Genomic DNA, 22553 nt, shown 5'->3' on the forward strand with positions numbered 1-22553 from the left:
CGGATTTGAAAATTAGCGATTCGTTTGTTTACAAAAAGACACTCCCGTCAGATGGTACTCCGGTACATGAAAATTTCATTTGGAAACTTTGGATTCCAAGTTCATTAACCGAATCACTTATTGAAAAGACGCACACTTCTTCTGTAAATTGTCATTGTGGTATAGGACGTACGATCGCGGCACTGAGGCAATATTTTTATTGGCCTAAGATGGCTCAACAAGTCCGAAACTTTATTAATCACTGCGTTGTTTGTAAACAATCCAAAGCCCCAAATCACATTTTAAGACCCAAGATGAGAACCGAAACCGTAACCGATAGACCATTTCAAAAGATTTTTATCGATTTCATTGGACCTTTTCCGAGGTCAAGGTTGGGAAACACGTATATCTTTATTGTATTAGACCACTTGACAAAATTTGTTTTGTTGAAACCACTAGCCAAAGCGAACTCGAAAAACATTATCAAATTTTTGGAAACCGAGGTGTTTCATAAATTTGGCGTGCCACAGATTGTACATTCCGATAACGGAAAGCAATTTACTTCTTTAGAATTTTCTTCGTTTTTAAATAAACATGGATGCCGACCGATTAGAAATGCCGTGTATTCGCCGCAGGCGAATGCATCGGAACGCGTAAATAGGACTATAATCGCGGCGATCCGAACTTATGTTTCGGAAGATCAACGCGATTGGGACCGAAATATATCGTCCATAGAATGTTCTTTGAGGTCCACTTTTCACACGACACTCGGTTGTTCACCGTATTTCGCATTATTCGGCACCCACATGGTTACACACGCGAGCACTTATGATTTAGCACACAAACTAGGAGTTTTAGAAGACGGTATGGTTGAAATAGTTCCGAAACACGATGTTTTGAATTTAGTCCGCGAAACGATTAAAACGAAAATACACGATTCTTTTGAAAAATCTGCGGCTCGGTATAACACTAGGACTCGCGACGTCAGTTTCAAACCGGGGCAGGAAATACTTAGAAGAAACTTCAGTTTGAGTGACGCTTCGCGCCATCTTAACTCTAAGTTATGTCAAAAATTTGTAAAGTGCAGAGTTGCCAGATGTGTAGGAAACTCCTTGTATGAAATTGAAGACCTTCAGGGAAGGAAAATAGGCGTTTATCACGCGAAAGACTTACAGCACATGGTGCCAACAAAATAATTTGCCCGGCTTTTGTTTTTTTATGATTTTTTTCCTGTTCAATTTTGAATCAGGGTCGCGGTTCTTCCCCACCCTAAGCATACCTCGGTTAACTTCCCGAATCAGTATGGCTTCGGCAGGCCTATGCCAACGTGTTCGGGTTTGTTATGTTAACCTTGTATAACAACGGCGTAAGCCGCTGCGTATACGACGTCGTGATTGTGTGCAATACAGCACACAATCATCGTGTGTTCCTCTTCACACAATTTTTGTTTTTTTTTGTCGATGTGGCATCACTGCTAATTGCAAATGTCAGGCACCAAAGACAACGACAAATTGCAATCATTCTAATAAAATTGTGGTGGCGGCAACATCCCTGAAAAGGAAAAAAAATTAAAAAAGTGTAATTCGTGAATATTGGGAAGTAAATCCCAATCTCACTCAATTCGCATAACTAATAAATAATTTCCCAATTGGAAAATTGTTTCATAGCTCCAAGCAAGGGTAAAACCATAAGAAACGGTGAGTTCAGTGGAAAAGAAAATTTGTTGAATTCAATTATAAAGAATTCATGTTTTTTCCTGATTGCAGTTGTGAAATTCATAATTACACGTGTTGCCGCATTTGTGCACTACAACCACCGGCAGATAACCTCGCTTAATTAGTGCAACGGTGAACAAATTAGTTGAGGAAAACCAACCATCGTTTTAGCCCGCTTTATGGAACAATTAAACAATTTGCAATAAAAAGGAAAATTAAATCCGCCACCACAGCCTAGAATTTTTTTTGTCGGCCATTATCCACGTTGTGTAACTAACGTTACATTAAGCCACCACAACCACCTCGAAAAATAGAACTTTCTGGAACTTTTTGCCAGCATTCCCGTTTGCGACACAATAGAAGGAAGCCACAACTCACAGAACCACCTTCACACAAAAGCATCCATTAACAACATTGTAATTGCCGCCATTTTATACACAATTTCAATCTGCATTAGAGAGGAGATGTTAATCCAAATTAAGGGTAATGCCTACCCTCCAACTGTAAGTACGCAATATAACACACAGATATAGTCGGTGCAACCATCCTGCTCCTTCCTGGTAACCCATACCAACCAGTTACAGACCGGGAGGTGTGGGACCAGTTTTTTTTTTGCTGTTTTCCTCGACGGTGAAGCCGAGTAGTCATCTTTATATTTTGGAAACCAGTTCCTACATCCAGCCCTCGACGTCAGCAGAGCAAATTATTTATTTCTTTCTCTTTTTAAGTATTCTCTTGGCATTGCACTTTGTATGCACACATACATAGCCATAGCCCTGTATGTATGTGTATAAGAAATTAATGTTGTTGTTGGACCTGTAACGGTTCGTCTCCGCGTGCAAAAAGAAGATGAAGATAATCATGAAAGCTTTGCAATAACGGTTTAACAGAAACGTTTTATTGTACGTTGTTGTTGTATTGTTCTCATTTCCATTTTCGAATAAGAAATTTACAACAACAACATCTTTCTGTTTCTTTCTATCAACGATAAATCCAACTCACTTTAGTGAGAGAAAACAAATTCTTGCTCTCTTTGATGATTTTTTTTATCTCTTTTTTTTTTGGGAAAGAGAAATAGTCGGCTAAATCAACAACTGTTGTAGTTTCTTTCTATTAGCATTTCTCGTGCTTTTCAAATTTCATTTTCATTTTGTTCTGCGCTCGAGATTGTTTCTTTTTTCCAAATTTATGGGTATATTCGGCGTATGCCTGTTCACTTGTTGTCCATTGCTTATTGTAGGAAAATAACCCGTGATTACCCAGTGTAGTCCGGTCAGAAAATTTAGGTCCCTGAGAACATGATACTTGATATAGTACAATTTTCATCCGAATTTTGTTGAACAAATCTAGTATTCGATATTTTACTGACGGTTATTTCCTACAATAGTGATTCTTGTGGATGGATATTTCGAAGTTTTTTTCTGTTATTTGGTTAAATAATTTCGAGTGCGACTTTTCTTAAGCAAACAAAAGAACCTACAACAGATTTCTCCTATCTTTGGAAACTTCGTTTAAAACTCCGCGCCTTCTGATAAAAAGCATATAAGAAATTTTTATACGTCGAGACTACGTTGCAGGTCGACAGATTGTGATTATCGTATACCGTACAAATTTATTGGATGTTTTTATTGAATTTCGATCTTTAAGAATATTATGTTTACGATCCATAAACATCATCTTTATTTATAAATCATATCAATCGCATACCTCGGTTAAAATATATGCATATATAGACATATAAATACACACAATTTTAAGAATCTTTTCGACGTTAAATTGACTTGTGGTCAACCGAAACAGTAAATGATACTTTTTTTTTGTTGATGCGGACATTTCCGATATTTTTTTTGTTTTGTACTGCATATGGTATATATATGCATATGTTCTAATTGATAATTTTACCTGATAATTATATAATGTCAATCCCATTATTTATGATCTCCGTCCATCTATCCTTATTGGATATTCACCTTCAGCATTTTATCCAGTGAGCTCATTTGGTAGAAAAATTGAGGGTAGTATTAAATATTTTGGTGCACAGTGGCACGAATGGGAATGACATGCAAAAACAAATTTGAATTTTGTATACATTTCTGAACTGAATATAAATTGAATTGTTTTTTTTTTCTGATTTTGGGGAACTTAATATCAGTTAGATAATAATCAAATAGTGATTAATTATAAAATTACCTCTAAGCATTTATTGATTGTTCTTATTATAACGAATAGTTATAAATAAACATGTTTTGAATTCTGAAATTAATCATCATGAGGTTCTAATTGAACAATATAAGGTAAGGTAAAGGTAAGGGTCAGCCAAGCCAAATTATTGGGAGTCATCATCATCGGTGAGACTCGTTGGGGATTTTGTAGAAAATCCATTGGGAGGGCAAGGTAACCCAACAAACACCTTGGGTACCCATATCAACAACAACAACATCATATCATTTTTTTGAAATAAAGCATCCTGTTTGTGATTGTGAATTAATAATGAATCAATTTTGTTTATGGCTAGTCAGGAGTGGCCACTGAGCTAGACCGAATTTCTTCAATGGCAAGTGTATACCAGCGACATCTTGGTATGCCTCATTCCCCTTTACACTCCAAACTAGTTACATAACAATCGAACACCTCCTGTGTCGTTGTCCAGCCCTGGCTCGTAGACGACACAGACTGGTGGGTGTTCGTTTTCCGCCGTCTCTAACCTTCTACTCAACTGTGGAACCTACTGTAATCTGCAACATCGTTAAAAATCTAAAGTGGCTGGGACAGCGCAACCTAAACGCGTAACGCTTTGTTTTTTCGATTATTCTGCCTACCTTGTTTCTTATCTGTTTCTTAATTCTTTTTATTCCTATTTATCTATTTATTCTATTATTTCTATTCTATCTCTCTTATCTATCTTTATCTCTCTCCACTTTTCTAAAGGATGATCACAATGGACCGTAAGGTCTCCGAGTGGCGCAGTCACATTTAGTGGCTGCACATCCTCTAACCTAACCTACCCTTTTTGTAATAATTTTTATAGTCTTAATCTAATTTAAAAACAAAATCAAACCATTCTGGACCAATTTGTTATGAAATCGCGACATTTTATGGCATTTAATGCACCTTTGACAATATTGAAATTTTTCTTTATAAACTCGCGAATTTTATATTTGTATTTATTGTACCTATCGGCCAAGAGAATATGTGGTCATTTGCAACGAAAGTTACAGACTGTTTTTATACCCTCCACCATAGGATGGGGGGTACCTATATTAAGTTTGTCACTACGTTTGTAACTACTCGAAATAATCATTGTAGACCCCACAAAGTATATATATTCTTGATCAGCGTGCAATTCTACATCGATATAGCCATGTCCGTCCGTCTGTGGAAATCACTCTAGCGTCCGAACGGATTGACGTAGGTTGATGAAATTTTGGGAAAATATGTTATATTTACGTAGGACTTTTGGCATTGAAAGCGGGCTATGTAGGTCCACGCTTTCGTATAGCCCCCATACAAAATGACGCGTCGTCGTTTTAAGGAATTTTTAAGATATTTGGCCCATTTTACCACCGAATTGGTTGTAATTTGGTACTTTGTGTCTCCAGAGGCCAAAAAATATTCCTACCAAAGTTGGGTTATATAGGTCCACGTATTGGTATAGCCCCCATATAGGGCCCCTTATAAAGTACGCGTCATTTTAATATATTTTGAATGTATTAGACCCATTTGACCAAAGAATCGGTTGTAACTTTGTATTTTGTGTTTCCAGAGGCTAAGAAACATTTCTACCATAAAATGTTTATATAGGTCCACGTGTTGATATAGCCCCCATAATACAATATCTCCCGATTTTCGATATTTTGAAAGTTTTAGCCTCATTATCACACCGATATGGCTGAAATTTGGTATTTAGTCTTCTTTAGGCGTATAAAACTTTCCCTCAGAAATTTTTAGGTATAGGTCCACGCCATCATATAGCCCCCATAGAACGGTACTTTCCGAATTTCGGTATTTTGAAGGTTGTGGCCACATTAATCCACCGAAATGGCTGAAATTTGTGGTGGAGGGTATAAAAAGTTCGGCCCGACCGAACTTAACGCTTTTCTTACTTGTTAATCACTTTCCCTTTGAAAATATTATTTGTTTTCTATAAATATTTATTCAAACAAAGCAAATTCAAGTTTTTAATAGAAAAAATATCAAAAGGGCTTTAGTGATCGCAGTCGGTGCGGAATTTTTTTTTCACCGAATCGAACTAAAACACGCGTTTTCGTTATCAGGACAATATTCCGCACATGGTACTGGCGTGGTATTTTTTTTTTTTTTTGTTATATCCCTAATGTTCAATAATGTATTCTGGAATCAATAAACCATAGTGTTTCTGCAATATCTTCTCGTTTACCATTGCTTCCATTTACCCACTGGGACCTTTTTCAGATGTAATTCGAAACATTTCACTTGTAATTCGTAAGACTTCAGTTGTAATTCGATTATTCCATTTGTATTTCGAAATAATTCAATTGTTTTTCGAGAATTTCATTTATAATTCGAATTATTCCATTTGAAATTAGTATTAGTCTATTTATAATTCGAATTGTTTCATTTCGAATGAATCTATTTGTAATTCGAATTAATCTATTTGTAATTCGAATTATATCATTTGTAATTTGAATTATTCCATTCGTAATTGGAATTATTTCATTTTAATTTCGAACAAAAAAAAAAATAAAATAAATGGTTGCATTGGTTTTATACTTATTTTTTCGCATTACAAATGAAATATATAGTCGCTAGATTTCCCTTGATGATCCCTTGAGAAAATCCGCATGAGTTTGTTATTTGTGATTGGACTGATTATTTTCTTTAACAATATGTATTTGAATGAAACAAATTGCTCGATCGGCATTTTACTTAAAAATAAATACAACTTTATTTAAATTGTTTATGTATTCATCATTTGACTGTCGACAGTAATCAAATTGTGTAACATTATTTAATAACTAAATAAAATAATTGTTGTATGTATATAATTATGAGTGTCCTAGGTATAGTCTATAATGTATATGTATATTTAATTATTTAAAATACATATAAAAACAATATTTTATTAACAATATTTATAACAAAGTGGACTTGTTGTTGGTGTTTTGTTGTTTGACGTACAAAAACTGCTTCGTTTTCGATTTACAATATAACAAGGGTGTTGTGGGAACTTTTTCTATGTTGTTTGCAAAACGATGGAGACTAAACTTACAAGAGAAAGAAAATGAAAAAACCAATTAAATTGGAACCATCTTTTATAGATTTCATTCTTTTTATGTGTTTTGGGCAGCTTTTTGTTTTAAACAATTTATGTAAAATATCTATAGATTAAATACTTAAGGAAAATTCCATAGTACCGCGTCGTTGCTTTAAATTTTCTTAAAACGCTTCTTAGTAACAATAACAAAAAAAAAAAAAAAAAAAATAAAAAAAATAACTTCATTTATATTTAATAAACAATAAAACAATAAAACTTGGAAATCTAATGATTTCACAGCCTTAACTTGCTCAAGACTTTTGGTTTGATGTGTCGAGCTTTCCTTTCCTTCTGTTTAATAGCCCAGCGAAAAGTTTGCCTCCAAAGAGGCAGTTAAATGATATGTACAAGTGATTTGGAAGTGCATCAAATTATGCATTTTCACTCATGATTTTTACAAGGGAGTGACCCCGGAAAGAGGCACTCCATTGCACCGCATTTTAATTGACCCTTTGGCATTGCATTTTAACTGAACCTTTGGCACCGCATTTTAACTGAACCTTTGGCACCGCATTTTAACTGACCCTTTGGCATTGCATTTTAACTGACCCTTTGGGGTAGAATAGGAGGCAGTCCAGAGCACGTGTTTTGAATAACAAAATAAAATGCATTTATTATTTGTGTAAAACAAAAATATTAATAACTTTATTAAATTAACACAAATTATGAGAATTCTCTATTGAATTAAATCGAATTAAAACGCACATGTTTCCTCCGCTTTTCATTTAATCCAAACTTAAGTGCTTTTGCTTCATCTGCTAAATGGGTTTGATATTGTCTTTCCATCACCAGTTAAGATTTCGACATGTACTCCAACAGCACTCCATTGGGAAATTTTCTTCTCGTGAGTTACCGGAAAAATGTTCACAAATTAAATATTATTTAGTTTGTATTTACAAATGTTTACAAAAATGTTAACACGATTATCTCTTTTTGCCTGTAGAGATGAACAAACTGATTTATGTACATGTAGGGATCTCTAACAACTGCTAATAAAATGTAGTGAACGGAGTGTCTTTTTCACGACTCCGTTTGCACTGCATCCGGATGCTGTTAAATTGTGAGGAATTGGAGTGCCTTTTTCACGACTCCGTTGAACTGCCTCCGGATGTTGTTAAAATGTGACAAAGGATGTGATTCTTTGGATTGCATCCAAATGCGGTTAAAATGTGAGGAATGGAGTGCCTTTTTCACGACTCCGTTTGAACTGCATAAAAACATGCCGTGAAAGAACTAGTCTACATTGCACTACTTCCAATTTATTTTGCTGGGTAGTTTAGGCATTTCGTTTTTGTTTGTAGATTTTTCGTTATTAACTTTATTGCACATTTGTGGGATAGTTTTTTAAAGACAATGACAATAAGGGAAGAGATTTTGCAGTTATACCAGCATTATAAATTTTAAATAAGGCATCCATTCATCACATTATGGAGTAAGGAAAGAGATCTTCATGTTTTTATACACTCTTTTCTGTTGTAAAAGTATTGAACGAGAGGGAAAAGAAAGAAAATTAGAGATTTGTAATATCCATTCAATTTTCAAGCGGGGCCACAAGATTTAAGAGAGTTTGCGATTCAAAAATCTATAATGCTATTGTTAGTCCCTAAAATATAGGTTTAGGTCTCTTAGGGACTCCGCTGTGGATTAACGAAAATATTTCAATTCAGCAAAAAATGGAATTTTTGATTTTAATTTAATTTGTAGTTTGTGATGAAATTTAAAAGGAGTGATTAGTAGGGTTATTTTTAGATTTGGATCAGGAGGGAGATTGATTCATTAACTTACATACTAATTTCCATACTTCTACATAAATATCAATTGATTTGTTTTTCTAAAATAATGTTGGTTTTGTTTTAAGAAATAAACGAATTATGTTTTTATTCAGTGCGATTGGCAGCGACTTCGGCCAGTATGAGTAAATCTGAGGTAGGTGATATATTGTCATTTAAGGTATTATTATTATTATTGTAATTGGTCAACAACTCGGTGCTGTTTGGTGACATTTCTTCTTCCTTCACCTCTTCTTTGATAGTTGCCGTTGGAATGATTATTTCAAGAGGGTATTTAACAATATTATTAGAAGAAATTGTTGCTGGATTACTAATGTCTTTTGTCATATCATTCTTGTATAATGAGGTAATCGATGAAGCGTCTTCAAAATAACAACAACGGCCGAACGAATTTATGATTGCTATTGGCATAAGGGAGGCAACTTCTTCTTCAATTGCTGAAACGTCTCGGCGGGTAATGCTCTCTTTGCGTGCCTTGCGTTTTTGACTGCCAACAGCCTGTTGTTGCTGTTTTCTCTGCTGTATTATTCTGGCATCAAGGGTATCGGATGTTGGAGATATTGGTGTTTGTTTCTTGGCGCTTGTTGCCTTGTTACCACCATTGCGTTTCTTACCACCTGAGGTGAATTTCTTCTTCTTTTTGGTGTTACGTTTACGTTGCAGATATTCATCTAAACTTAAGGCTGGAAGTTCTTTGATTTTCTCTTCCAAATCAAAGCTGGCCATTTCGTGAGAATTTGTATTATTCTCCTCCTGGGTGCTGCTACTGGTTTCAAAAGTTTTTTGCTTTTCCATTTGCGGCATACTGGCATTATTGTTAGGCATTACCATTTGGTTGGTAGTTTCAGTGGTATATCTGTGTTGTTGTTGTTGACTGGTTGATTCACTAGCCACCACACGTTGCATTGATTTAGATCTCTTAATAGCTGGTGCCGCTATCTGTCCCGAATTAATTAGTTCTTGATATATTTTACCTTTACATGATCTGGAGCTTTTTTTCTTTGGTATTGAAGCATCTTCTTCACTGCTGTTGCTGGAAAAACTATTTTCATTATAGAGGGGACGTTTCAATGCCAGTTGCTTTCGTTGTGATGCCCCCACTTCAGAGTCATCTGCGTGTCCGGTGATGTGAGACCTTATAAATTGTGATGTTTCTCCAAGAGCCTGTTGTAAGGCAAATTGTTGAGTTCCAGATTTATTTTGCATTAATTGACTTAAATCGCCCATTTGTGCCTCATCAGCTAATTTGAAATAATTTCTACTATTGACAACACCCGCAGCCGCCGTTGGGTGGTTACTGTTCTCAATGGTCATGTTATGATAATTATCATGCTCCAACATATCATCAGTAACCTCACCAACAATATTTGGACGTGTATTAAGTGTACGTAGTGGAGGGGCCGGCAGTTTGTACCATTTAAAATTGGGATTGGCTGAGAAGAAGGCATCTTTATTCTGCAAAAAATTAATGGGGGGTTAGAACTGATATATTCATGGCACTCATAAATTAAAAATAATACCTGCTGAGCCAAATTCGTGAAACATTTTTTATCATTGACATCTAATGATGCCCACCAATCGCCCAAGATTTTAGTTATGGCTCTGTAAAGAGATAAACAAATTAAACAAGAAAAATGCAAATTAAAATGCTCTATTAATTGGAGACATAAAATATGTCATAATAATAAGGAATAGGCTACCTCCACAGTTACGATCATGAAGTTATATGGGGAAGTTTGTTTAGACAATTGAAAAAAGTGCAGCATGTTTGGCAGGCTTGTGCTGAAATTTTATATAGGATGTCCATATAAGGTGTCTGCCTTTAATGGATTGAACATCCGTCCGTTTATATTATTAGGGCCCTACAGGGTATTCTGCTTCTATAAGGTCTGCTGGGAACATTTTGTAATTTATTATATTTATTATTCAATTCTTCCTGACCTCCTTAAATTTCATCTGTTGGGCATGTTGGTAAAATGTGTTTAGGTGCATACTCTGGAAAGTTGAAACGTTCTTTGATGACGGAGCCAAAGAATTATGGAATGATGAGTCTGGTGTAACGTATAGCCATTTGGCCAACTCTATCAACCAATAGAACAAATTCACTACTACCAATAGAACAAATTCAGCTGAAATCAGGGTAATGACAGGAGTCATTTTAACAGCAGAAGCTGCAGGAATGACACGTCAAACATAGTACACAGTAGAGAAGTTTTATGTTGTTGAAATACTTGAGAATTGAAAGCCAACATTATAATTGTTCCACAAACATCCCAGATGGGACATGGGAGACTTCTCTCATATCAATGAGTGCACGCCGATTCATATTGGCTCAATGATATGGGACCTACTTTTTATTGCCGAGTCCGAACGGCGTGTCTTACGACACCACTTGTTGAGAAGTTTTTCATGGCTTTAATACTCAGGAAATGTCGCCAGCATTACTGAGGGGAAATTTTGCCACCGTTGAAAATTTGATGTTGCTTGGCCTGGGATTCGAACCGCAGACCTTCTGAGTGCAAGGCGGACGTGCTAACCATTGCACCACGGTGGCCCCCCGAAAGCCAACATTATGCCGTTCTAAAAATGTGATGTTACCTTGCAAGGAACTCGAACATAGGTATTAAATTGTACCCAGTCTGAATGTAATTGAGTCCAAACTTCGGTGGTGTATCGATGATTATGGCGCCGACTGAGGCACCGACTGCATGTTACTCATTCTAGATTAGAGCCTTGGGTGGTTTGATAGGGTTAGTATAACTGACAAGATATGTGCTGAAATAAACGTGCTGAGGATATCTTCGTCTCCTCAATTGTTGGTTAAGTATAATTATACCTATTAATTAAACGCTCATTTAAGCCTAATGATAGCTGTAGTGTTTTTCAGGCAGAGATTCTTGCTATCAGGAAAGCAGCAGAATTAGTGAAAGGACATGAAAGCAACCTTAACTACCGCAATTATAAGCATTTTAATGTTACCGATTAAGTCGGTAGCTCAACAAATGTGCTAGAAAATCGCACTACAGGATAAACGAAATGGACCAAAAGTCTCCGAGTGAAGCAGCCACTATATGACTAGATGGCTGCGCATTCTTAACGCTATCTATGTCCGATGGACAAGTAAATAATTAATTAAAATCTTTTGACTTACCTATTCTCCAAGTTCTTATAACGTTCCTTGACAATTGCACGATGGCGTTTGCAAAATATTAGAAAGGCATTCATCGGACGACGAGCATGATGATCAGGTTTACTCATTACCGAATCACCACAACTTGCTATCGCACAATTTCCAGCTGCGGCGGCAGCAACTGTTTTTAAAGTTTGATTAATTTGATTATCCAGAGTTTCCACATCTACATCAACATGAATATCTGTATCCTCATCACTGTGGGATTTTGTAGTGGCTGTGTGATGTTTTTGTGATGTCATAGATTTGTGGCAACGTTTATTATTATTCGTAGCAGCAGTAGTAGTAGTAGTACTGTTGGACATATGATGTTGTTGTTGTTGCTGATTTGTTATTATTCTACTAAATGCACCATCAACTGATGGTTGTTTCGACAATTTGGAAAATTTTCTGCGCTTAAAAATGTCTTCGTAATCACCATCCAAATCAATCATTTCATCATCTTCTTCGGCATCATAATCAGCATCATTATTGTCATCATAATCTTCATAATCATCTTCTGCGTCATCATCATCATCTTCTTCATCATCCAAGTAGCTACTGTTACGACTACCGTTTGGCGATTGACTGTCACCCGATTCATCTTCGTACGATTTCAATTTGGCATAATTGTGGACAATTTCAATGCGTCGATGGGCATGTTCTTGATCTTCAGTACGCTGTGGCAATAAAACCATCAGGGTTTTTTGTTGCGGTTGTTCTTTATTTATAAAACCATTCTGGTGTTGTTTATAAAACAAATCATTGTTATTTGTCTCCGCTATGGGGTGTGATGATTTTGCATTATTATTACTATTGTTGTTGTTGCTATTGATATTGCTGTACGTGATTTTACGGTTATTTAAGTCTAAATTAAAGGCACTTTTAGTTTCTATATTAGCATCAGTTGTATCATTATCAATTTCTTGTTGTTGCTTTTGATGATCTTCTTCTTCATCAGCCATTTTTTGATATTTGGAGGGACTTAACAGGTTACATATATTGTTCCAGCAATCATTATTTTGTAACTTTGTATGATTCTCCAAAAGTTGCACTTTAACACGTTCCTGTTTGGGTTGTTCCTGAGCCGTCTGGTGATCACCACTACCCCCACCAACAATATTATAAAAATTTCTAGTTGTAAACAATTGATGCGGATGTGTTCTTCTTGTGGTTGAGTTGGCTGTATTAAGCTTATCCATACTCAATAATTTTGGTTTTAGAAATTCCAAAGTATTCACACTGTTGATCATTCTTAGTTCTATGAAAACATTTAATAATTTGCAAACGAGAGAGAGACAGATTGGCGAGAAGTATATTTGATGATAATTGATATTTATTTCCCTTTGTACAGATACTTCAAAAAGTAGTTTTCATTGATGATGGCAAAGGACCTTTGTTCAGAATTTCGTCTTCATTAAAAATAGTACAGGGCTGTAAGAGAAATAAGATGAAATATGTATTCTATATTTTAAAAAATTATTTATAAAATATATTTTAAATAAATAAGTGTATACGGGTGAATATTGCGAAAAGACTTGTTTCTCTGTTCCGAAGCATTTAGAGTTAAAAATATTGACAAAATTTAAATTCTTAGAAACGGAATAAGTAAACAAAATGTCCTTAAACGAAGCTCGAAAATCGAAATAAAATATTCTACATATTTATATGAAAAAAAAAAAATTGGTCGCAAGGTGTAAATACTCATTACTGTGGCGTACCCCCAGCCGTTTTATGCTCAAAAACCCTGATATTCATTTATATTTCAAAATATATAATTTTTAAATTATAATTTTGAGACATTTTAGTCCTGCCCCTATTTTTTTCCTTCCTGTGGGCCAATGTGTTTATTAAGAAAAAATATATTAAACCGGTTTTTTGTTTATATGTATATAATCTGTCAATATAACGACAATTCTCGTTAGTTTTAAAGATAAGCGACAGAAGTGAAAAATTTAGTCAGCTGTTTGAGAACTGTTGAAGTGTTTAGTGTTTTTTGTGCATGTTCCTGAAATTTAGTCATTCCCGTGGTGAGTTTTTTTTCGTTATTTGTATTATAATTTCCAAATTGATGGTATAGGTATGTTCATTTTTTTAGTCTGTATTAAATTTTATATTTTATAAAAAAATTTAAGATTTGCACATTTAACGTGGGTATTTTCTAACCACGGTAATGACAAAAGGAACACGAGAATGACATTTTCAATATAAATTTGACATTTTTCAATCTATGATAATTATTTAATAAATTTATTATAGAATTATTAAATATTCCATCAAATACAACATGACATCCTCAATTGTTAGAAATGCAGAGGATTACGGACATTCCCGTGGTTAAAAAAAAAATTAAAATCCATAAATATACATGACCCACCGCTAATTAATGCATAAAATAGTCGTATATAGGCCGAAAAATATTTATTTAAACCCATTATCGCACTTTGCCGTTTTCGACTCCCAAAACAAGTCTTTTCGCAATATTCACCCATATATGTGTATACTCGTATATAACACTGTGCAACACTGGAAATGCAAACAACTTCTAATGGGCATTTTCTGAAAGTATATATTGAGACTATAAAAACCTTAATTGGGTTTTGTGTTCTTAGATCAGGTTTAGATTTTATAGCCTCATCTAATCCGACCTAAAATGAGCCTTTTTTCCAGTGATCGGACCTTTATCTCCGAAACTAATAAAAATTTTGCTTTGCAGTCTTTAGCAATATTGTAGCTATAAAGTAGTAGAACTTATTTGTCAAACAGATGAACTAGGAAAAGCTGCATCTAGCGCATCGAACTCGTTAAAATATAGAAAAGTTTACATAATTTCTGAAATTCTGGTCAGTAGCAACTAAACTGTTGGAAGTTGAAACGAGTAACCATTCTAAAAATGTTCCAAATAATGTGACCATCAATTCTTCAGAACATTCTGAAACTCTAAAATGCTTATTTCACGTTGTTTATGGAGTATTTCATAATATACCTTTTACAGAACTTATTTCAAACAATGTTCACACAGGCTGTTTATTCTCATGTTGGGGATTTCAATGAATTATTGAACTATTTACCAAATTGTTGTTGAAACATTTGCTATAAACAAGGCGATAGAGGCATTCTACAAAAATAAATTGTTCTGAAAAGTTATGTATTACATTCCAGAGAATATTTTCCCAAAAGGTAACATTAAGAAAAATTTAACATTTTGGGAGGTACGCTGCGAAATATACACAAATTATAGAATTTCTACATATATTATAAAATTTGATGCAATAAATTTAGTTTTTCGAGTTCACTATTCCTCCAAATATATTCTTCTTGCTCTTATCTACAAGTTTGCTGCAGATGTCAAAACAAGATTCGTATTGGTTTCAGAGATACAGTCCCGATTAGTTTTAAAAATTCGATTTTTAACCATGTTTAGATGAGGTCATAAAAACCGAACCCGATCTAAGAAAACAAAACCCAAATATGGGTTTTGCCTATTGGTCCTCTACTTTTATAAAATTCTGGACAGAAGTTGTTTGCAAGCGATTGTCTACGTTATATTAATACATACATTTAAAATTCAATCAGATCATATTTGGAATTATATTTAGGAAGACACTCATGCATTTTGACACGAAGTTTTATTCATTCATGGACGAGCATAATTTTAATCATAATGCAGAGACTATGTCGCAGTTGAGATAACTAAATCGCAGAGAAAGGCGCAGATAGTAGATCCCTAGTGTAAGCTAACAGAAACTTGAATAATCGAGTTTTCTGAAGTTTACTATACACAGTCTTACAAAAGTATACATACGCCTTATAATTCTCGGGTTTTAAGATAAGTAATGATATTTACGAAATTACAGGTACGCAGTTTTATTTCTTCTCACTAATAAAAAATACTTAATACGACAAAAGTATACTCCATAATATAAATAACGGTACATTTTTCAAAAACCAAAAATGATAGTTGCAAAAGTTTACGTACGCCCCAAGGAAATATGAGTACTATCGTACAATTTATGGATTTATCAGCAAAATTTACACATTTTGTTGTTTCGGCGAATGTCTCCGGGTATCTGAGATATGTTTTAGAAAAAATGAAACTATATTTAGTGAGAAGTCTCTCCTTGTCTCGTATGAGATGTTTGTGGAACAATTATATATATATATATATATATATATTTAGTGGTTAAATGCCGTTATTTAATGCCAGACTTCTTGTATAGCTCGCTAAAGCGGACCCTTGCTGAATTCTTTGCGTTTTTAGGTACTGCACTTTATAAAAACCACAATATTAGTATCATATTGCAGATCTTGAGATCCTAGATAGCTTTGATGTTGTTCTTGTGCATAATATACATTCCTTGGTGTCGATAAATGCACGTTTTTCCTGAGATTTCTCAGGAAGTTAATATATTCCGCGGAATTCTTGTCGCAAATTAAATACAGAAGGCCTTAAATTGCATTGTAATATGGGCTAATATAATCCATACCATTGAGCTAACATGTATCAGGAGAGAAGTCTCCCCTGTCCCGTCTGGGATGTTTGTGGAACAATTATATCTTATAGCTTCTATATGGTCTGCTGGGGGTATTTTGTAATTTGAGCATTTTCTCGAATTCGTGAGAACAGGGTTCTATGTATAAAATACTAATAATGCCAGGGTGAATTCAATTCTTCCTGACCTCTTTCAACTTTATCCATTGGAAGAGGTTGGTAAGATGTGATTAAGTGCGTACTCTGCCATTTCTAGCACATTGTCATGTTGAAAGTGAAAATGTTCATCTTCCTGACCTAATTCTATTATATTATGAGGCCCCAATACGTATTCCGCACTTTCATGAGGAACATTACATGTTTCAATCTCAAAGACTAAAGTTTGGCTTATAGTACGTTTGGATATAACAGAATTTTCAAATGTCAATTTGTTTGCGTATAAATCTCTCTACAAATAACTTTTTCTGTTCAAAGGAATATATTTGTGCATATAATAGCATATGAACGCAATGTGTCATTTGTGCCTTTTGTTGCATTATGTTCTGATGAAGTTGGGTATTTGGCAACCCAATTTTCTTTAAAAATGTCCATATAATGCCCTATTCTGAATCTTTCAAAACACAGGCTTGAATTAACTTTGTTGAACTGAAAATTCATCTGGAATTATGTGCTAAGTGTACGCCATCACATATTTGATGGATTGAACATCGATCGTATATGTATAAATGCTTCAGGTATTGTGCTGGGGTATTTTGACAATTTGCACATTTCCTCAAGTTTGGAGAATTACGTTCTGCGTATAAACTAGTAATAATGTCATCGCAAAAATGACTAGGTATATTCTTGTGAACATAATTCAAACATTGGAGTATTATAAATATTATTATTCAATTTTTCTTGAACTCTTTCAACTTCATCCGTTGGGGAGGTTGGTAAAATGTGATTAGATACAACTCTGGAATTTTTAGCACATTGTCATGTCAAAAATTACATTGTTCATTTTCCTGATCTAATTCTATTTCATTATGAGCCTTCAATACTTCTTCCACATTATCATGGAGAACATTATATGTTTCAATCTCTATGACTTCTCCAATTTGCAATTCCATATTATTTAAAACATAAAATAGTTTATCTTGCTGAAGTACAGTTAGTCAACTTAATTATTGCAAAACCAAAATTTTTACAAAATTTTAAATAAAACATCATTTTATTGGTATAAATAAATATCATTATTAATATTTTTGTTAACAATGCAATTCTTACACATGTTTATTAATATAATAAAATAAAAAGGAGCTAAATTTCACTAAACATTTTCTTAAAATTAACAAAAATGAGTAAAACTCATTATTTGCACTGTCAACTAAAGAATTGCAAAATTCACAACTTTTCAGTCTTTCACGGTATTTTTGGAAAAGTTGGTTCTAATATTTCGTATTACCACATTTGGCATCAAAAACAGCTTGTAAACGTATTTGAATTTAATAAATAAGTTTCAGAATGTCATATTCCAATGGTATTTTTTAGCCATTCTTCTTTATTGCATTTTATTTAGTCCCCCAGGTAAGTGGGCGACCTATTCCCGACTTTTTCCTTCAGGTGTACCTATGAATTTTCGATGGGGTTAATATCTAGACACTGGAACGGGGTGTAAATGACTTTGTTATAGTTGTATAACAACCAAGTCTTACATAAATTAGATTTATGCTTAGGGTCGTTGTCTTGGTAGTACTTATATTGCAATTTGTTTAAACTTTCAGGGTCAGCTGGCCCAAATTTCTTGACGCTTTTGGTTAAATATTTTCTTAAAGCATCTAAATAAACCTCCTATGTCATTGTTTCTTCCAAAATCAGGATTTTACCAAGGTCACTGCTTGGTATACAACCCCATACTATAAGTGACAGTTTTCCGAACTTTCAAGGGTTTCCCAATACTTTTTGAAGTCCATTGTGATAGGACAACATAATTTTAGTCTCATCAGAAAATATAACACCATCCCAATACTAAAGATGGCGTGAAAAGTTGTCTATAACAAGTCGGAATAGTTTCTATATATTGTGATAGGAGGGAAATGGTTTTTACCTAGTCTCTCGTGATGAGTGTTTGTTATTATGTACCACTTTTCTGACTATTCCATGTGACACACTCCAAAATCATTTTTAATTAGAAAAAGCTATTTTCTGGTGCTGCTTTGGGCTATTTCGTTAATTTCATTAATCATTCTACAGTCAATTCGTGAGGTTACTATTTTGGACCTGCCCTGTATCGCCCTCAGATTGAACCTGGCTTTTTTCTCGGTGCGGTATATGATGTTGTATACACTTCTTAGCTTACGAAAGGTGATTTTAGGGATTTCTCTTTCGGATTTACCATTATTATAATTGGAATAGACCAAATGTAGCATATTTTCCGGAACCGTTAACCTGACTTTCTCTTTTTCTGAATATACCGTCTATGTTACACACACAAAAATTAATTTATGATCAAAAATTATGGATCTACATGTCCACATACCATAAAAATCTTAAAAATCCTTAAATGCAAAAAATCGCGGTGGAAACTCCACGATTTTATTGCACATTTATACATTTTGCAATTATTTATTGACACCACAAAAACCAGGTACCTATCCTTTTTGCCCGTCGTTTTTGTTATTTCCAATCGATTTCTGGATTTATTGGCTTGATGTAGTCATTAACAGGTTAATCAACAGATATTTACAAAAAGCCCAACATTATTGAAAGAATTTCTAGTAGTAATTCCTAATTAAACGTCTAAATTCTTAAAAATTCATCGTTTGCAATAATATAGTTGACTAACTGTATATAAACCTCATTTTCGATATTAGCATTTAGTTCAATATTAATGTCTTTATTAGTATTTGATACATCTCCTATGGGTAACATATTAACAGATTTTCGCTAGCCTGTTATAGCATACAATTTTTATGAGTAAATATTTTCGTAATAAGTTAAAATATATTAATAAATAATAATAACACTTAGTAGGTACATCTTTTGCGAATATGGGTAAGTGGAGGATTGGCTTTAATAGACGGTAAACTATATTCCCGCCGCATTCATCCTCAGAGTAAACATGTTGGGTGCATATACAGTGGCTGGCTTTCGAAACGTGCCAAATCACTGCATGTTTTAGATTTTGTTGAAATATTTCAGAGGCAAACTAATGCATTGTCCCTGAAAAATGCAACTGCGAATACATCAGAACTAAAAATGAAGTATGTTTGCTTTCTGCCATGTATCGAGTTTTATTATTTTATATATAAAACCACTACATATAAATTAGGAAAAATACCTGCATTTTTTTCAAAATGATAAATTTTACCTCTGAACAGTGTGCACTTCAAAAACATAAAATCTTCATACATTTATTTCATTTGTCATTGCAGTGTAATTTCTTAGATATGGCAACTTTGTCATACCTGCTGATCGATAAATAACTATTTCATGCAAAAGCTTAAATCGGAGTACGCAAGGAGAGGTGTGTACCCGAGAAAAGCATAAAATGCAAAACAATTTGTTTACAAAACAAAAATTTGTATTTTCCCCTTTATCAAAAATGAAAAAACAATCTCTCTCTTTCAGTTTTTGCATTCACACACCATCTCACAAAAATCAAATTGAATCAGTGTGTACCCACCAACCAAAAGAGAAATTTAAATCAAATTTGCAGGTGAAGTGGAGAACGAATAGGAACAAAAGAAAATACAGTTAAAAAAATATATAACTGCATAAAAATTGAAGAAAACAATAAAACATGAAAAATGGATCACTCTCTCTTTCATAAATGGGATTCATTGAATTTCAGTTACACACTTTTTATTGATTGAAAAAATGGTTTTTTATTTTATTGTTTGGTGAAATTATTAAATTTTCATTGACCATTTAGCAAATAAAAGACGAAAAAATAAAATGAAAATTGTATTTTTCTTGCTGATCTTGAAGAATTATATTATATACACACACTCACTCACAAAATTGCATTTGAGGTTTTATTTTTCGTTTGGGTAGATAAAAATTATTTTACAAAAACTTACTTTCAATATTTGTTGTAAAAAGTTTTTCTCTTTTATAATAGGTTTTTTTCAGTTAATAATTATTTTTTAATTCACAAATTGCACTTCGTTTGGCTGGTTGATTCCCTTGTCAGGTCTTTTGGATATTGTTGCTGTTTAATGAATGCGCTAGGCTGCGGGGCTACGTGTACACAGATACGAAACTCAATTACCCAAAGTCAGTGTACTTCGTTTCGTTCGTTGTTGGAGAGCTTAAACAACAAAATTACAACTACACATGTAGTAAAAAAGCCAACCCACCAACCAATATTTTGAAATGTTGGGGCTACAACAACAATAGCTACAGAAAATGAGAAATGTTTGTTGATATTTGCTTTTGCCAGTTGTTTTGTGGGGGTATTTTGTTATGCTGTTCTCTCGTTCACTTGAACTTGATAGTTTTTGTTGGATTTTCATACAAAAAGCCACAAACAACACTTTGGGGATGTGTGTACGTGTGAACCTGCATATAATATAGTTATGTATCTGTGTGGTTGATATGCACACAGATACTAAACACACACCCATGCACATTCCGACACAATGCAATGCATATAATATGTACATAAACAAAGGATGATTTTTTTCATAAATTAAATCTAGAAAATATTATCAAATGAAAACAAAACCTTAACATAAAATCGAATTATTTTTTGAAAATTTAAATGTTTTCTTTGAAGAATAACAAATAATATCGTAAAATTTAAATATATTAAATATTTAAATACCATAAAATTCTCCCTCTCATTTTTCGCATTAACAATTTTGCATACACACACACAACTGTAAGTTTAATTTTCATTTTGCAAGTTTCTCTCGAAATTATCTATCTTTCATTCTCTCACACTCACACAATTACAATTTGTTGCTTTTGTTTTCGTTCGACAACAAAAATTTGCAATCAGCTGATGACGTTTATTTTTCAAAACAAATTTTTGTTTGTAAATAACTTTTGCTTTGTGTTTGTTTGGAATAATTACTCACATTTTTAGGTTATGTTTAATATTTTGTCATAATTCTCACTAAAAATATTATAACGTTTGCTTTAATGTTGGTGATGTTAAATTTTAGTCCAATGGTCTGACAAGATGTGAAATTGTAAAGCAATTGCTTTAAAATAATCATAAAAAAGTATTTGTCACTGTCTATGGTTGTCGTTTGTATTTATTTTCTCTCCCTCTCATTTCCATTAATTCATATTTGAATGTCAGAGTTACCATCCACAAAAAATATAGTTATAAAAAATCTCCGGGTAAGGGGACAGCAACTGCAAGTCGGCAGTTCCAACAACGTCATAGGACGCAGAAGGCAAATTATATTCTTATTCCAAATTTAATCGGTAGAATAATGTGGCTAAATCCTTCAAAGTGCCGAAAAAAGGAGGTACCGTTCTATGGGAGCTATATGATAATCTGGATTTCTGTGCCACATTTTGGGCACGTTTCCGAGATTCCGAGGATGAGAGATAACCATGTAGGTACCTAAAGATATCAGACCAAAGTTGGCATAGTATAGATCTGGTTTCTGGTCCAGATTTCATTTTTTTTTTTGGTCTAGTTTGTTGCATTTAATTGCACTTGGTAGCGATACGCAGTGCAGTATAAGGGGAAGTCCTATTGCTTTGTATGTGGTCAGGATGGTCTCCTTGTCTTTCTGCAAGGCAATATTAGCTAGCGCTTTTAATATTTTCTTCCTCCCCAGCCACCACCTCAGCATGTTTACAAATGAGATATAAGTTATCGAAAGTTACGTCCAATATTTTAGGATTCTTGATCATCGGGATAACCTATCTGCCGATATGAATGTATATTTGCCTCTTCTGTCCACTTCTGACTTTACAAAAACAACCTTTACAAAATTTCAGTGGGGAAACTAGGAACTTATACCCTACCAAATATCAGTTACAACGCTAGGATAATGTGGCTTAAACCTTCAAAATTCCGAAAGTGGGGTGATATCATTCAAAGAAGGCTATACCAAAACGAAGACCTATATAGGTAATAAAGCCAGGGCAAGTAGTCATAATCTTCTTGCGA

At 33.9% G+C, this 22553-nt stretch overlaps 2 protein-coding genes and 1 long non-coding RNA gene across 4 annotated transcripts in view; 1 reads left to right on the plus strand and 2 right to left on the minus strand.

Annotated features, from left to right (window-relative positions):
* Nucleotides 1-598: 598 nt before the first annotated feature.
* On the plus strand, nucleotides 599-4217 carry LOC141399003 (uncharacterized). The gene is made up of 2 exons (XR_012411746.1): nucleotides 599-1676; nucleotides 1746-4217. It is a non-coding gene; the product is annotated as an uncharacterized lncRNA (long non-coding RNA).
* A 3380-nt stretch (nucleotides 4218-7597) lies between these two features.
* bbx (bobby sox) lies at nucleotides 7598-20643 on the minus strand. The gene is made up of 4 exons (XM_073971868.1): nucleotides 20500-20643; nucleotides 11929-13380; nucleotides 10298-10379; nucleotides 7598-10232 (listed from the first exon to the last, which is right to left on the minus strand). The coding sequence occupies exons 2-4, from the start codon at nucleotides 13197-13199 to the stop codon at nucleotides 8865-8867; spliced, it is 2721 nt and encodes a 906-aa protein (XP_073827969.1). The 5' UTR covers nucleotides 13200-13380; nucleotides 20500-20643; the 3' UTR covers nucleotides 7598-8864.
* Nucleotides 12195-22553, minus strand: part of waw (Translation factor waclaw) — a 73778-nt gene continuing 63419 nt past the window's right edge. For both annotated transcript variants that reach the window (XM_073971870.1, XM_073971869.1), the window contains one exon: nucleotides 12195-13380. The gene's annotated coding sequence lies outside the window, so the exon portion shown is untranslated. The remainder of the gene's footprint in view (nucleotides 13381-22553) is intronic.

This window comes from Musca autumnalis, unplaced genomic scaffold (genome assembly GCF_047663935.1).
Source record: "Musca autumnalis isolate F117 unplaced genomic scaffold, ASM4766393v1 scaffold_3, whole genome shotgun sequence".
Taxonomy (NCBI): Eukaryota; Metazoa; Arthropoda; class Insecta; order Diptera; family Muscidae; genus Musca; species Musca autumnalis.